Source organism: Rhea americana, unplaced genomic scaffold (genome assembly GCF_003343005.1).
Source record: "Rhea americana isolate MKP2758 unplaced genomic scaffold, rheAme1 scaffold_124, whole genome shotgun sequence".
Taxonomy (NCBI): domain Eukaryota; kingdom Metazoa; phylum Chordata; class Aves; order Rheiformes; family Rheidae; genus Rhea; species Rhea americana.
The window spans coordinates 1,525,455-1,541,580 of NW_028185306.1; the positions used below are offsets into that span (position 1 = coordinate 1,525,455).

General features: G+C 36.0%; 1 protein-coding gene across 4 annotated transcripts in view; it reads left to right on the forward strand.

Moving 5' to 3' along the window:
- Nucleotides 1-16,126, forward strand: part of KCNH7 (potassium voltage-gated channel subfamily H member 7) — a 231,075-nt gene that overhangs the window by 139,167 nt on the left and 75,782 nt on the right. For 3 of the 4 annotated variants that reach the window (XM_085325831.1, XM_085325829.1, XM_085325830.1), the window contains exons 4-5: nt 5,556-5,588; nt 11,236-11,664. In XM_085325831.1, the coding sequence (XP_085181957.1) occupies nt 5,556-5,588; nt 11,236-11,664 (462 nt within the window). The remainder of the gene's footprint in view (nt 1-5,555; nt 5,589-11,235; nt 11,665-16,126) is intronic. The other variant, XM_085325832.1, reaches the window with a different exon arrangement.

Sequence of the window (16,126 nt, forward strand, 5' to 3'; positions counted from 1 at the left end):
AAAAAAAAAAAAAAAAAAGGCAACAAAACACAATCTCTTCAAATCTAGCAACCAATCTAGAGAATAAAAATAGAGAGGGAACCAGCCCTGTAACAAGTGCAATACATCTCTGACAAGCAACCAAGTAAGGACCAGCTAATGAAAAAAGACAGAAGATTTCAGATTGCATTAACATCTACTACCCAGAAGTACACACATCATGAGAGGTTTCTTTTCAGRGTTCCTTAGATTGAGTTTTCTCATGTTAGAATGTCTTTTCAACATGAAAGTAAACAAAAATGACTGAGTAAGGTTACAGGAAAAATGAGCTAAGAAGTGAATGGGAAACAAAAGCATCAGTTATTTTCCTGATCCCAGAAAATAAGAACTCTCCTATACTATCATTCTTCCTCTGTTGAGTCAAATTTATTAAATATAATTTTGAAAATTCTTTCCTTTCCTGAAAGCATCTATCTTGCTAGCTGCAGCCAACAGTTTTAAACACTTTTAGACAGCTTACCACAGTGCTGCTCATGACTGAAACCCAACATACTGCAAGAAAAATGCACGTTTCTTACTTTACACACAGTGCATTCTGCTTTCAAAGGCTCTAACACACACAAGAAAAGTAATTCCAATCTTTTAAGGGGCTGCAGGTCCTMTAAATAAACTGAAAATCTATGGAAGGCAAGTGACTGAGTTCAGAGACTGCATTTAATACTGAATAGACAGAAAATTAAAAAATTACCAAATGAGTACTGTCAGATACTTTAAATCACATTTGCAAGCCCTTTGGGACAGGGATCCTGTATTTCGTTATGTGCTATTATGCTGCCTAACACAGCTAGGCTCTGAATCACCATTGGGTCTGGCATATTGCAACAATAATAYGTTACAGAAAAAAAAATTGATATATTGCCAGGAGTTTGATGACCACATCTAAATATAAATAGAATTCTTTCTAGCCTGGTGTTCAAGAGATCCTATTTTATATGCAGCAAAAGGTTGAATAGGCATAAATGTGAAAAGTGGAGATACTGGCTATACAATAGCAGTGAAAAAAAGCCTTTCAGCTGATCCTTTTGTTCTCCTTATTCTTCTTTGCAAGATCCTTCCTTGTATCATCAGTTCTCTATGGTCATCTGACCAGTGTTTGTATAATGAAATAGTTAAATTTTGGAAAAACCTAGTATGCACCAAATCAGTAAAGAACTACTAAATCACAGCCAACTGATTTTTCAATGTTTGCTATTCCATTACTTTTGTATTTTGCCACAATTCTGTTTTTTCAATTCATTATTCAATCACTTTTTCCTAAATTTTGCCTCATTTCAATATATAAACACATTACATTCTTTCTTACTTCAAGTCTGTTTTTAGAAAGCCTGTTTGCTCTTCATATTGCTTCTCCTTCAATCATTTAAAGATACAATTCCAGAAAATTACTTCTGTATCTAAAAACTCTTAATAACCTTACTCTGCCTTACTTCTTCTGTCTGTGAAATGCTTAAAGATATAAATACCTTCTTGTAAAGTGCTGGGATATTTGTTTARCATATTAAACTTAAAACTTTTGATCTACATAAGCCCTAAGAATTGTTATTAATACTGTAACAGTTCTCAAGGGCTGTTCTTCACCACATCAAATAAGAAGTCAACATATTTGCTTAATTGTCACTAGGATGATGAAAATGATTCCCAGATGTGTTCACAAATTTCCATGAATTTAGATTTTGCCATTGGCAAAGAATTTGCCATTTGGCAAAGTTATGTAAACTTTTCAACTCCAACTGAAATAATGCAGTAAGATATTTAGTGAGGCACTTCCTTATAGAGAAAGAGAACTCTCTCATCTTAGATTCATTATTTAAAAGAAAAAAAAAAAAGAGCTTTCTTTAGAGCATCTACCTGAATGTTTAGCAAAAAGACTGTGTGAATGTTTTTACATTATCATTTAAGTCTACCAGCGACAGTTGTTAACCAAAATAAGATACTCCTAAAATGAGTAAGAATGCCTGTACAGAGTGTGCTGTACAGACTTCACTAACCTCTTTTACAGTGAAGTCTTATGCTAGAATAACTTCTGTATATAAATATGGCTTTTAAGTCATCTATAGAAGAAAGCAATTATAAATGTCTAACTTTATTCCCAAATCTGTCAAACATCCCAATCCAGCATATTCATCCACTCTACCAAGTTGATTGGGAATTTCTACAGAAATTAAAGGTGCCAGTGACATGAATTAAAAATCTRTTCCTGGTGTCTGATTCTGTTCTTCATTTTGTGTCCTTAAAATCAGTCTAGTAACTGCAAAAGATCAAAATGAATCATGACAAGGAATGGGCATAGAGAAAATCTGCAGCCATTTCGCACTGACAGAAAATCAYAGATCTGAGGATACTGACTCCAATATGAAAAATAGAGCTATAGTTCTTCTACGTGAAATAGAGCAGTTGTGGGATTATAATTTACATACATGCACAAGATGATCAAAACCCCTCTTGAACTTTAATTCTGAGTTGTCTTCATTTCCTGCCCCACCTAGAGCATACTTCTTTTTTAAAGCTACTGAGTCACAATTTAAAGACAAAAGAARTTACAGTGCGCTATAATTGCTTTTTTCCTAACATTTTTCTGACATAATCTAGAGCCTTCTACAACAAAACTCCAACTATTGTAACCTACATATTAATGGAAAGTCAGATGGGGTCACAAGTTTTATTCACGTAACTTCAAAACAATTTGACCAGCTACAAGTACTAGCCTGTAAGCTAATACTGGTTCCACACAGTGTTAATTCGCTCATAGGAAAAAGTCCAGAAGGTTGTTTGGTTAAGCACATAATTGCACTCTGCCATAGAGGGATATTTAGGGATTGCTTTATCATTTTATAAACATATTAAAAATATGCTGGAATAATTTCTTGGTTTTCATCCTCTAAAGTAAATATATTATTTTTGTAGATGTTAATGTAAAATTATTTGCTTCCAGCGGTATCATTTCATACACTTTTTTAAAYTGTACATTTTTCTTTAATTCATGAGTATAAAAATATTTCTCTCCATTCTCCCATGTGGAAACTTATAATTTAAAATATCATTTCAACTAAAAATGAGAGAATCCGTTACACATCCTATAAATGCTTATTTCTTAGATAACGTTCAAGCAAACAGAAAAGGCTTATAATATTCTAAAAATAGTTACAATCATAATCAGTTATAGCTTTCTGTCRGGGGTATCCTTAAAGTAACTTACACTTCACAAAGTTTTGCTCAGTTCTGATCCTAGCAATGGAGTTATATCTCAAGAGTAAAACTCACTGAATTCCATAGAGTTACGGCAAGTAAAACAAGCAACAGAAGTTCAAATCAGGCTTTTTGTTTAAGTCTAAGAATTAACTCAATGACTATTTGTTTTCTTCTGTGCAGAGTACTTCGCTCTATAAGCAAGCATAGCATTTTAGTGATAGGTAAGCATTAACTACATGTATTTTTTTAAAGTAGCTGGACAAAAAAAATTGTCCTGAAGCCCACAATATAAGCCTCCCACATAGAACATGGCACATATAAGCAATAGTAACCTTCTGACTTTGCCCAAAATGTAATGAGAAATTTGTCCAGGGTCTTATTTTTAGCTTCACCACTGGGAGCAAATTCATCATACGTGAGGGCTAGTCAAGAAAAATTGTGTCCGGGAGGACAAGGTTTCTATCTAGCCAAGGAGCAGCATAGTTACGACAACGCCAGTGTCAATATGTGTATTTGTCTCCAAAGTAAATTAGAGTGAACGTTAGGTGAACAGAGACAGTGAGACAGTGCCCAGCTCTTAGCAAAGGAGCATGGTCAAACAGCAGTCAACAAGAGAAAAGGACCTTTGGTGCTTTCACCTTCAGTGTGCTTCCAAATACTTAATGAAGGTTCTATTAATTAGGCAGTTAAGATAAATAAGTTCTATTACTTTTCTTTTATTGATGGAGGAATACAAGCAGTGTGGGTAAATTACTTTTCTCTCAAGATGGTTATTGGTGGGGCTCAGATAGAGTAGAAGCGTTGCTGGACTGGAGCCACTGTAATTAGCTGTTTGCACTACAGCCTCTCCCCAGCTAGGAGCAGAGCCCTATTGTGCTGTATCTTGTACAAACATTCAATTAATAAAAAAGGAAACCTCTGCTTAAAGAGATTACAAGCCAAATAGAGACAATGACACAGGTAGATGTACCTTTCAGTGGGGGGGACACTTGCAGCCTGGATGACAGGAAAAGGAATACAACTTGACAGTACAATGGCTACGCAGAGATCCTGCAAATTTTCCTTTTGTTATTTAAATAAACAGTAAGTGAGCATGAAAAGAACTTCTGGACTGAGCCACATCCAGGAAGTCTCTTCTAGTCCTACATTTTTTATTCCTTTTTAACATGTCTCCTATTTATTTATTATTTTAAAATAGGTGGGTTCTGTGAGGTAATTTGAAGGCCAGGATAGYGATTTTTGCGAAGTCATCCCGAATTTTAACATACATCCTCAGAAAAGTGCAAAGGCTCTCAGTTTTGCATCACACTCTGATGAACACCTCAGTTAAGATATGTCTCTATTACTCAGAATAAGAATCRTGCAGAGAACTTAACACATCTGTTAATTTCTTCCTCCTTTTTTAAGATTAAAACCTCCATTCCAATTTAAAACTATCAGGGTATCTCAAGCTTAGACTAAGAGGACTCTACCAGAGAGCAGAGAAATACGTTTCTCTGTCTTATTCAAATGAGTTTTAGAAGCTGTCAAATGGGCATCTCATAAGGAATATGTTTTATTATTTATACAATTCAGCATGGAAGAGATTGTTTTATGATAAGCAAACAAAAATAAATCTATTGATAAGATAAAGGCTTTTTCTTCCTCAGGTGTGAAATCCTATGATTATTATCTATGCTAAGGAGTTTACTAAGCAGGCAAGTTGGGTATTTAATAGACCTGAAAGCATTTAGCACATACATGTTGTCCAAGGAGTTCTTCCCAGGACCAAACGAAGTGAGCAAGCCATAACAGCGGTATGGTACTTCTCTGAGGACATACTGTAAACAAATGTCAGGGACAAAGTCTAGTCTCCTCAAGGAGATAATGAATTATTACATATTTCAATATCAAAAATTTCTTCCAAACAAAATCTACATTTCCTACCAAAAAATGCTAAGACATTACAAGAACTTCTATTTCTTGAGAAATAACACATTAGTCTGATTACATCTACTTCAGTTTTCTGTCTGAAATATTAGCCAACTTGGGATCTTGGTAACTGGAAATATATCTTGATCAATGCAACAAATTGAGTAATTATCAAAGCCCTTCTTAGTGGAATAATTATTTTTTTCCAAATAAGAAGGCAACATACTAATAATTCCACTGCAAGTCACAAACTGAATGTGAATCAAAACTACTGGAATTTGCTTTTAAAATGTGTTGAGATTTGATATCCTTCCTTCTCTTTTTTTTTTTCTTTTTTTAACAGTCTCTGTTTCTTTTCTGAATCTGTTTCTTTTTAAGCCAAAGCTTTTTGTAAATCTAGTTTAATTGTATTTCAGATGGTAACAACCTTTCGAGTGGCTCTTCTTCAGGTAAATCTATCTTCTAAAATTCTATTTACTAAAGTTCTTCTATTGCTTTAATCTGTTTCTATTATTTCAAGCTCTTATTACATTTTATATAATTCTAGAAGAGTGCAAGTAAAAAATATGRCTCTTTCTCCCATTCTCTGAACACTCATTTTTACAAAACTATAGATATAACAGCTAAACTATTAAATTTAATATAATTATACAAGATACAAAATTCAAATGTAATGATACTTTTCAGCTTATTATTGCTAAAAGTTCTTGTACACAGAGCATATGAAATCTCTATCAATATATCAGACAAAACACATTGTGGAATTTGGTACTGATATATCAATTAGCTGTTGAAACAAAGAGAACTTCAATTTTCCCATCTCAGACAAAAAAGTATTATCTATTCTATAAAGACTGGCAACCAAGGTGGTGAAAGATCTCACCACTTCAACACTGTACCACAGTTACTAGGCTGTGTGCCTGGACATGGGCATCACAGAGTTTTGGTTTAACTCTTCAGACTCAGACAAGTTATGCATCATACCAGGAACAAGTTTGGACAGTTCCTGTATCTCACTTAATTTATCTTGTGCAAACTTTTAGTGTAGTTGCGTTCCTTTGATTTGTTTTCTAAATGTAGAAGAGAGTCTAATAGACTCAATCTAACAAATCTAAGGAGCCTGAGACCAGCTACCACTTTTTTTCCCTTGGAATTATTTGAAATCCACTTTTCTATTTGTCTGCAACACCATGAAAGTAACAGTGCTACTAGAGGTACCACAAAAACTAGCCAAACACCTCTTTTTAGGAGCCATCACAACTTCCCAGCTGGTATCTTAGGGCTGCTCTTCTGCAATGCTCAGGGAAATGAGAACTGAAACTAGGACTCCCAYGTGTATCAACAGGAATTAAACAGACTGTAGGATAATGCACAGCATTCACCCTAGTGCCTTCAGACATCAGARCGAAAGTAAAGATCTTTCAGTCCTAAGCATTTTTCTGACATTGCTACCRTGTCTGGTAAGTAAGTAACCATTTCACCACTAGAAGTCTGAGGAATAACTTCACTCTGACAAGGCAAWGATCACACCAAATATCATTTCTCTTTATTGTTACAGAAGGCTTCCTTTGAGCAGACTGGGAATTACTTGCCTCTCAAGCAAATTAGGTTACTAAGGAAGTTCTTGTTCAGATACGTTTTTGCTGGAATATCCCATTTTCAAAATGAAATTTGTTATTTATAGGGCAGTGAATTTTCAATCATACTTAAAACTAGTAATAAAGTCTTTTTGGAACCAATTTTGGTTTTTGGTTTTGACAACATTCTATATGATGGTGCTTGGCTTTTAAAAWTTGAGCTTTTCTGTTACTGTTAATGTTTCCAATTTTGGCACTTTCATGGAAAAAGTAAGGTTATTAGTTTTTTCAGATCAAGATACTGTTGTTAATGAAGTATTATTATATTATATATTATATTATAGTAAAATTAACAAAAATATTTTGTTTTTATCAAATTAAAATCTTTATTTTACTTCTAATTCTTTAATGTAAATTAATGAAAATTTTTAAAACAAATCAATTTGGAAGAGTTGCTTTTGCCCTAATATTGAGAACAATAAAAAAAGCAAACACTCAAAAAAAATCTTTTGGCAGAAAGTCRATATTCCAGCTCACCCTAGGCATAAAAGAATATACAAACATTATGGTTGAATATACCAGGCTTATCTCATCTCTTTAGCAACATGAAAACAGATGTTTTCTAGACTTTTTTTTTTTTTTGTATATTTGTATTCAGTGCCATTCTTAAGGCCTGAGGCCTGAGATATTTTACATTTTCTATCTATGGGTCATGGAGATCTCTATCTCTCTAAGGACTTCAGCTTCCTGGTAAAATAAATAAATAAATAAACAAAAATACTTACACTGCAGTGTAAATATTTTTGGGTTGAGTTCTACAATTTAGAAACTCTAAAGGTTAGCTGAGACAGCACAGAGAATAAATACAACAACCAGCAGATTAAGTCATTTGCAAATTAGTTATTCAGTGAAGCAAGATTTGAAAGAAGGTAGAACGTAAGCCTGCAATTGCAACTSAGAAATTCAAGTGCTTCCCTGAATTGCTCTTTGCATGCCACAATTACACACATCCCTGATTCAGCATTAAGACGAACCTAGCAATCTAGTCTTTATGTTCAAAAAAATACAGGAATTTAAATGTAATATCATCTATGCATGCATATAAAATTAAATAATAGTTACATCTCAAAAAACTTTTAGTATTATAAACTAAGATAAACCTGTTCTGATATCATACCTACATAAAGTAAGGGCTGTCCACTTTCAAATATATTTTACCCCAGGAAAGTTTCCCCTGACCCTTCTAGTCTATATTAGGACATTTGGCCTGGGGCCATGAATTTTACTTCACACCAAATTGTATTACTGAGCCAAGCAAGAAAGTGTAATGTAAATTAGATAAGTTCTGAATGGGTCTCCCAAGAACTTGCAATACTGCCAGAACAGTGTTGAATGTCCAACACATCATACGGCTCATTATTTATACAGTGAAGAAGAATCACAGTACTCCCCTTTAAAGACTATTCAAGTTAAAAAGCAGGAAATAAGAATTCTAACTTTGAGAGCATTTCTTTCAAAAAGTAAAAAGATAAATCTAAGTTTTCTATTTCATGCCTGAAATTCCTAGCAAGAAGCAAAATTCTCACTGTGTATTCTTTCCAGCTGAACTGCAGTTAGACAGCTAAATCAGTAATGCAGTATAACATGGTCATATTAACTTAGTGAAGCAGAAAAGACCATCTGCACTACGATGAATAGGACTAAAATAGAGTGCTAGCAAAAAGCCTTTAATAGTATCTAATGCCAGAAAAGCTTATGAATGGTGTTTTAAAGGAGTGCAATGTAATTGATAAAAAAAAAGAATTATAGTAATTGTTTGACCTTTGATGCAATAAGCTTGTAATATTGATTTACAAACTGCTTTATAACTCAATTTCATGTACATTTAAAAATAATAAAATGATTTATGTACTTCACTAATTTCAGCCATGAGCAATTTATCCAAGTATACATACATAATAAGTTTGAAGAAATATGCATGCTCCCAAGGTATAGCCTATTGAATATTACCGAATATACTAAAAATTGGCACCTCTAGCTGTTCTTGCTAACAGGTGTGGCTCTGGTTTTGTAAAATAGAGTTTTCTGTGTCTACTGTACTGTTATAGTCTATATGTATTAAGCTAATAGATTTAGTGCTATATATTTGGAATTTAATAAGCTTTTCATAAGGTTCCTCACTGAAATTGTCAAGGGAAAAGAAGGAAGATTGTTACATGAATGCACATTTTAAAGTCAGGAAAAAAATGGGTAGGGCCAGATTTCTCAATACCGAGATATTATCAGTAGGTCTTTGGGTTTTTTTAATATTTTCAATTATTTGGAGAAAAAAAATTACAAATAGTTAGGTGAGAAAGTTTACTGATGACAAAATTATTCAGAATGTGATATGAGAGTCATAAAATATCCTATAATACAGACACGCTGAGTGATAAAATAGCAAGTGAAAAATTCTTACAAACATAACTATAGAGTCTGAACTATCTGTTACCAACCAAGAAAGAAATCTCTCAGCTGTTGTGCAAATCTCTTAAATTAGCACATGCTAGCAGGATAACTCAAAAAGGCAAACCTAGCAATTACAAGGAAAGGGTCTGAGATGAAAACAAAAAAGCCATTATATCACTGCACAAATCCCCGACTCTGGGATTAGTTTAGGCCACTGTCAAAAATGATTACTTTAGAAATGAAAAGGAACTGAGAAGAACGAGGAAGGTGACCAGAAGTATGCAATACTTATCACATACAGTTAAACCAGAGTTCTTCAGCTTGGAAAAGAGATGAACAAAGAGGCATATTATAGAAGTATGGAAAACTATAAACATCATTGAGATGAAAGGGTACAATTATTTACAGTTTCTCACACCAATAGAGCCTACCCAATGATATTATCATGCAACAGGTTTATAGCAAACAGGGGAAATAATACTTTTTCTYAAAGGTATACATAAGTTATAGAACTGTTTGCTATAAGGTTCTTTACAGATAAAAGCACAACTGAGTTTCAAAAGCACTGAAAAAAATTCATGGAGGAAAGGTCCACCAAAAATCACTAAACTCATGGTTTCAATGGAATCTCTGGCACAGAACACTTCTGAACTGCAGACTGCCTGAAACTGAATGAGTGGGTTGGGGAGAAATATCACTCTATAGTKGTTCTTCAGCTCTTTTTCCTTGTATCTACTACCAGAAAATATCACAGGTCCAATAATGTGCAAGGACTTGTGGTGTGATCTGGCATAGCAACCTTAATTCTTACATAGGTCATCCTTTAGAAAGAGTAGGGCACTCTCTCTTCCATTCATTTAGAATACAAAATAAWTTGAATACTGATTACAAAGCACATTTATTTTAAAAATAAGTTAAGTTGTGCCATCAATTGCTCTGCTTCAACTACTTTGCATAGACATCAATGAAAAACTATTTTAAAACATTTCAGTATACTGTCCCATGATCAAAGCATGAGACAATAAATCTCAATGGTAAATATTAATGAACATTAGCTAGCAACAAATACCAGTAATTAAAACTGACAGAATAAAATAAAATCTTATCCCAAATGTAATTTCTTCCTCCGGTAAGAGGGAACAGCAAGACACTTCATTATGTCCTCTGAGAAACCATTGTTGCTATTGAYTGACTGTGCAAAATGCTCATGTAGAAAAGTGGTAAGTGACAAGGAGGTATTAGATTTGACAAATTTTCTGCTACAATATCTGATTTTTTTCTATTATTTCAATTATTTTATTAGATTGGAGGTAGTATTTCTTCTTCTAAGCTTTCACCGTTTTTTCTGTACATCAGAAGCACCAGTGCCTCCATCTGTGAGTTGTACTATACAACACTTAAAAGTATTTGCTGCCTGGATTTGCTTTTTAAAWAAAAAAATAAAAAGAGGTGGAAGGCCTGTAGGTTTTTCAGTTCTTTCCCTATATTTTCTTCATTTATATAATATTTTACACTTTCTCTCTAAGTTACTGATACTACACAGAGTTGCTCATTTTTGGACACATTCTGAAGAGCCTACCCTACCATTCAATATGCCAAGCCCAATTAAGCTCATACCCACATAAATGCAGGAAAGAATCACATTGTGTGGATACAACTGAGGGTGGAGACTCTGTTTCTGTCCCCAAGCAAAGTAGTTCTGCATGTTCTAACCACTCTTTTATAGATGCATAATTTCAAAACCAGAAAGGATCACCAGACTAGATAATCTTATCTCTTTTAAAACACAGGCTATAGAAACCATGCTGTTAGTCCTATTCTGAGCTCAATAACTCATGTTTGACTGAAGCATGAAATTTTCTAACAATATAACTACAATAAACTTACAGGTATATAACAGTTCCACAGTTGCACATTCCATCACTGAACAGTGTATTTTATTAGGCAGAGGTCTCTTCATTTATTTATAGGTATTGTTATGCAATCTGTATGTTAAAAAAAGCAAATATTTTTATGACTGGAATATATGGACTAATAATAAACTAATGTACTTTTTTTTTTTTTTTTTTAGGCAAACTTTTTGGGTTCAGGTTACCTGGATTGAGGCTCTTAACATACAGAAAGCAGTCCTTACCACAGGAAGATCCTGATGCAGTGATAGTAGATTCATCTAAGCACAGTGATGACTCGGTGGCCATGAAGCACTTTAAATCACCTACAAAAGAAAGTGTTAGCCCTTCAGAAGTGGATGACACAAAAGCACTGATTCAACCTAGCAAAGGTTCTCCTTTGGTTAATATATCRGGACCTCTTGACCATTCATCACCTAAACAACAATGGGACAGACTTTATCCTGACATGATACAGACAAGCAATCCACTAACCCATTCCAGATCAAAGGAAAGTGTTTGTAGCATACGGAGAGCATCTTCAGTACACGATATAGAAGGCTTTAACGTCCATCCCAAGAATATTTTTAGGGACCGTCATGCAAGCGAAGGTATGGTGGAATAATCAGTCTGTATTCACTGATGTACTAAGAAAGGGATTCTTGCATGTTTTCATAGAAATTATCATCACTCAGTAAGTAAAACTAAATATATAAAAAATATATAGCTGATTATATTATATATAAAATACAATTAGCATTCAAAAAATCATACTAAAAATAACAAATATTCTAGGCTTACTCATTCTAAATACTGCTTTCCATGTCCAGGCAGTCCAGTGGAATCATAGGACAGCTCTTAGACTGCTAACTGCAGTTTTTAGAGGGGTATAGCAAAATCAGGTCCAATATTTATAAAGCTAATATTAGAATTTAGGGGCGTGGAGAGGAAAATCAGATGATCAAGTTAAAATTTTATGCACAGTTCTGTCCACATACTTAAATACACTTACGATAACAGTTTTGATTGTACAATATCCTCCCTCAGAGAGTGCTCAGTTTTTTTCTTAAACCTATGATGTACATATTGCATTTCCATTGTCTCAGCATGGAAACATGCTTTTTATCTCATGATGGAGAAAATCTCCTGAACAACTCCAATGAAATGCTTGGTGATGTACCAAACAGAGGTTTGGAAACCCTATGAATGGAAAAGCACCTTTGAAGCTGACTTTCCTGGAAAAATGACACATATGTCTTTGTAGCTATTGATGATCTAATAATTTGAATCATATAATTTTTATTCAAAACAGATGACATGTAATGTATGTGGAAAATTTTTAAGAACTCTAACACATCATGTCATGCAACACTGTGCACAGATGCATAAATTAGCATGAAAATACATTTTTAGGTTCAATGATTCCCTGTTTTTCTCCTATTGATTGACCACAGACACCAAATTTCTTTAAGTTCCCCTGCATTTTAGGAGGCCCACAGCAATGCRCCTCTACCTCTGTATATACCCTGAAATAGAAGACATCTCAATGCTCCTCTGTCATCCAGATTAATGCCTAGATTAGCAGAAATGATTCTTTCCAGTTACTCTTCCTGTTTTAAAGCTAGTAAAACAGCTATAAATTCTCATATACTGATAGACAGGCATCAGGTACCTGTATATTGCAAGACTGTATAATTAACCTTTGTAAAATTAACCTATTCAGAAGTTTTTTCCAACTGGAAGACGCCCATTCAATTCGGTGAGGGCTCTGTGCATAAAATAATTTCAGGCTTAAGTTCCAAGTAAGTTGTAAATAAGTTTTACACACTCCACAACAGAGGTCATCACTATTTTTCTCCTGCCCTAAGCCCCACAAAAAATTGCRTATACCCCTTAACTGTTGGCTGTGAAAAGCAAGTGTTATGAGAACATGTCCTTGTTTGTCCTCTGTAATTGATGTAAAGTAATGTGATAGCAACATGGTTTAACTCAAATAATGGAATGTGAATCTCCTTCTGAAAAATTATTGAAATATATTTTGAGCTGAAAAAATTCCACAGACCTATCCTGCTTCATTAGTTAATGTGTACTGAAAATGGATTGTAATGACAAATGTTTTTGCAACTTTTTTTTAACATGTAGATCACTTTCAAAGAGTACAAATATACTCTTTATGCCATATTTACTCTACAAGTTTGAATGCATGTGGTTTTCTAAAAGGGAAAGATGATTGGCAGTATGGGTGACTGTGTGTTATTTTCCAAAGTCCGGAAGAGCTAAATCTACTGATTCTATCATATAGATGGTCTCGTTCACATATTCTCAAAAGAAAGGCTAGCAATAATACCGTTATGCAATAACATTTTTAGTAGTAGTAAAATTGTATTAATTTCATCTATTTTAACAGTGTTTCCTTGAATTAAAAAAAATGAGAACTTTGAGTAGGAATTGGCCAATGTAATAAGGGCATTTTAGGAATGATTTTTCTTAAGTGTTATTTATATAAATATATATAACCCTGCAAAGGATGTGTTCATAGGGTTTTTATTGAAATGTTTGAGGGAATGCTTCTTTTCACATTTTTGTTGCTTAAAGACTCTGATTTTTTCAGCTCAAAGAATCTGAAAATTCAATTAAATTCTTTTTAAACCATATTATTTTTCTATATTTCATAATAACATTTAAACTAAGATTTCAAGATCACAAACCTCCAAACKTCAGCCATATCTGAGTTCTGGTATCATTACATAAAGTTCGTATTAGTTTTAACTTCCCCAGGTACTTAAACTAAACATTCAGCTAAAGCACATTTAAAGATATCTATTTTGTCACTTTCTATTTTCAGAACTTATTGTGATTAAAGTACTTCCCAACTGGTTATTAATTACATGAAGAAAACGTGTAAAATTTAGCTGATTATTACATTTCTTTGGTTATGACGGTACAAAGTTTGTGCAAAAAGAGCCATATAATTTAAAAGTGGGAGCACGGAGGGGCAAAGATTTCTAGCTATATTTCACAGGATAATACCTTTCAAGTGTCAAGTATTAAGGAAAAAAAAATTACTATGATAAGTAAATAATTAATTTGAATTTCTGCTGCCTCTCAAATGATGTAATCATTAACATTGTAAATAGATCAAATATTTTCTCACTGATTCCACTTTGCATAAGCTACAAAACAGTAGCAAATCTGGCCCTAAGCTTAGGTCATACATAGACATACTAAACATGTACAGCAGAACGGAGGATGACTCTCAGAACTGCATTAGAATTAGTAACATCCTTGATGCCATCTGCTTCAAAACTTATTAGAATTCAGTACCTTATGCTGAAAGTATGTTTAAATTTAGCTAATAAGTCAAGTCCTGCTTGCCTTACTCAACAGTGAGCCATAAAGCCCCACTGTTTCTACAAAATTATCCATGTGACTTAGGCAACCAAGATTCAGCCCAAATCATCCTTTTTGGACTTTCATCAGACACTGTAGATACTGTTCACTTTAAGTAAACTACAGTCCCCATGGGCCAAATTCTGTGGCCTTTAATGTTGCAAAATTTACAGCCTAGGGACATCGAAGTTTAATACATTTCCCAATCTCTTTTTACTTTGCTTATTGATCTTAATTCTGATTTTTTCCCCAAATCCACTGAAAAGAAATACATTATTCTGACTGAAAATGCAACGCAGGATTCAGATTTAATTATTATCCGCCCTCTCCCAGTTCAAATAATAGTCTCATCTGAACTGAATTCTAWTAGAACAAGAGAATAGCATTATTTACCTCAATATTCACTACACTAATCCAGCCAGGGTCAAATTTGTTTTTCTAGAAGATGAAGCTATTAAGAATATAAATGATTTCACACGCAACATTAATTTATATGCCCTAGTTGCCTATCACTGCGTACTTTAAAATTGCCACAGCTATACCTAGTGTTAATTGCATGCTGAAGGGTATTGCACTAAAAATGACAGTTTAGGGGTTTTAAATTCATTTGAGTTCAATTCATTGAATTCCTTCCTAAATTTTTTGATTTGACAGCAAAGGGGGCAGGACAGGAACTGCGTGCAGCCGCCTTCGCCCAAAAYCAAACCTGGCTCTTCCCACCTCAAACGCCGCCACCAGCACCAACCCCGATTTTGTGGGCCAGTTTAGGTTCGCCGCCGCACTTGGGGAATTTTGTTTTCTTCGGAGCGCGCCCTCGGCGACACCGCTGCGGTCCTCGCCGCACGGGCAGGCCGTGGAGCCTCTCGCGGCCTGCAGCGCCCGCCCGCCATCCCGCCAGGGCCGCACGAAACCGCAACGCAGCCGGCCGCCGCGCAGCAAGCCCCGGCCGGGCCTGCGCCGCCGCCACTGCCGCCGGCGAAGGCGGGCGGCGCTGCCGCTCCCTGCCCTGCTCCCCCTCGCCGGCGGGGGCCACGGCTCCTCTCTGGGGAGCTTCTCCCTCGCCGCCCCGTGCGGACGGGCGGCCTGGGGCACGGGCACCTCGGGGCAGCCTCCCGCCCTTGGGGGACAACAGCCCTGGGTGAGGCGCAGCCCTGGCTCCGCTGAGGCGCGGGCGGCGGCGGGGCGAAGGGGAGAGGCAGCCGCCGAGCCGGGCCCCGGCCCCGCTCCCTGGGCGCCTCCGGGCTCCCCGTGCCCGGCCCCGAGGCCACGGCCCCGAGGCAGCCCCACAGGCCGCCCCCTGAGGCGCAGCGGCAGGGGTTAGCACTGCGCCCCCATGGATGGCAGTGGCGTCTATCCAGCCACCCGCTAAAAAAAGAAAAAGAAACAAAAAAAGAAAGAGGGGAAGAAAAGAAAGTAGCTTTTTGAAGGGGGTTGATGCCAAGAAAGGCTTCAGGGCTCGGTGCGCCTGTGCAGAGAGACTCGCGAGCTAACAGGTCAGTAAAGGCACCTCAGAGCAGAAGAGGGATAGTTAAGACACGGTCTTCGCCTTCAGCCCTTCCCTGGCGCCTCCTCGGAGCAGGCGCCGTCRCAGCCCGCCGCGCGGGGAAACGCAGCTCTCCCTGCGAGCGCGCAGGCAGCGCGGCGTGAGAGGGGGCTAATTGGCACGTCGTGGTTAATACCGCT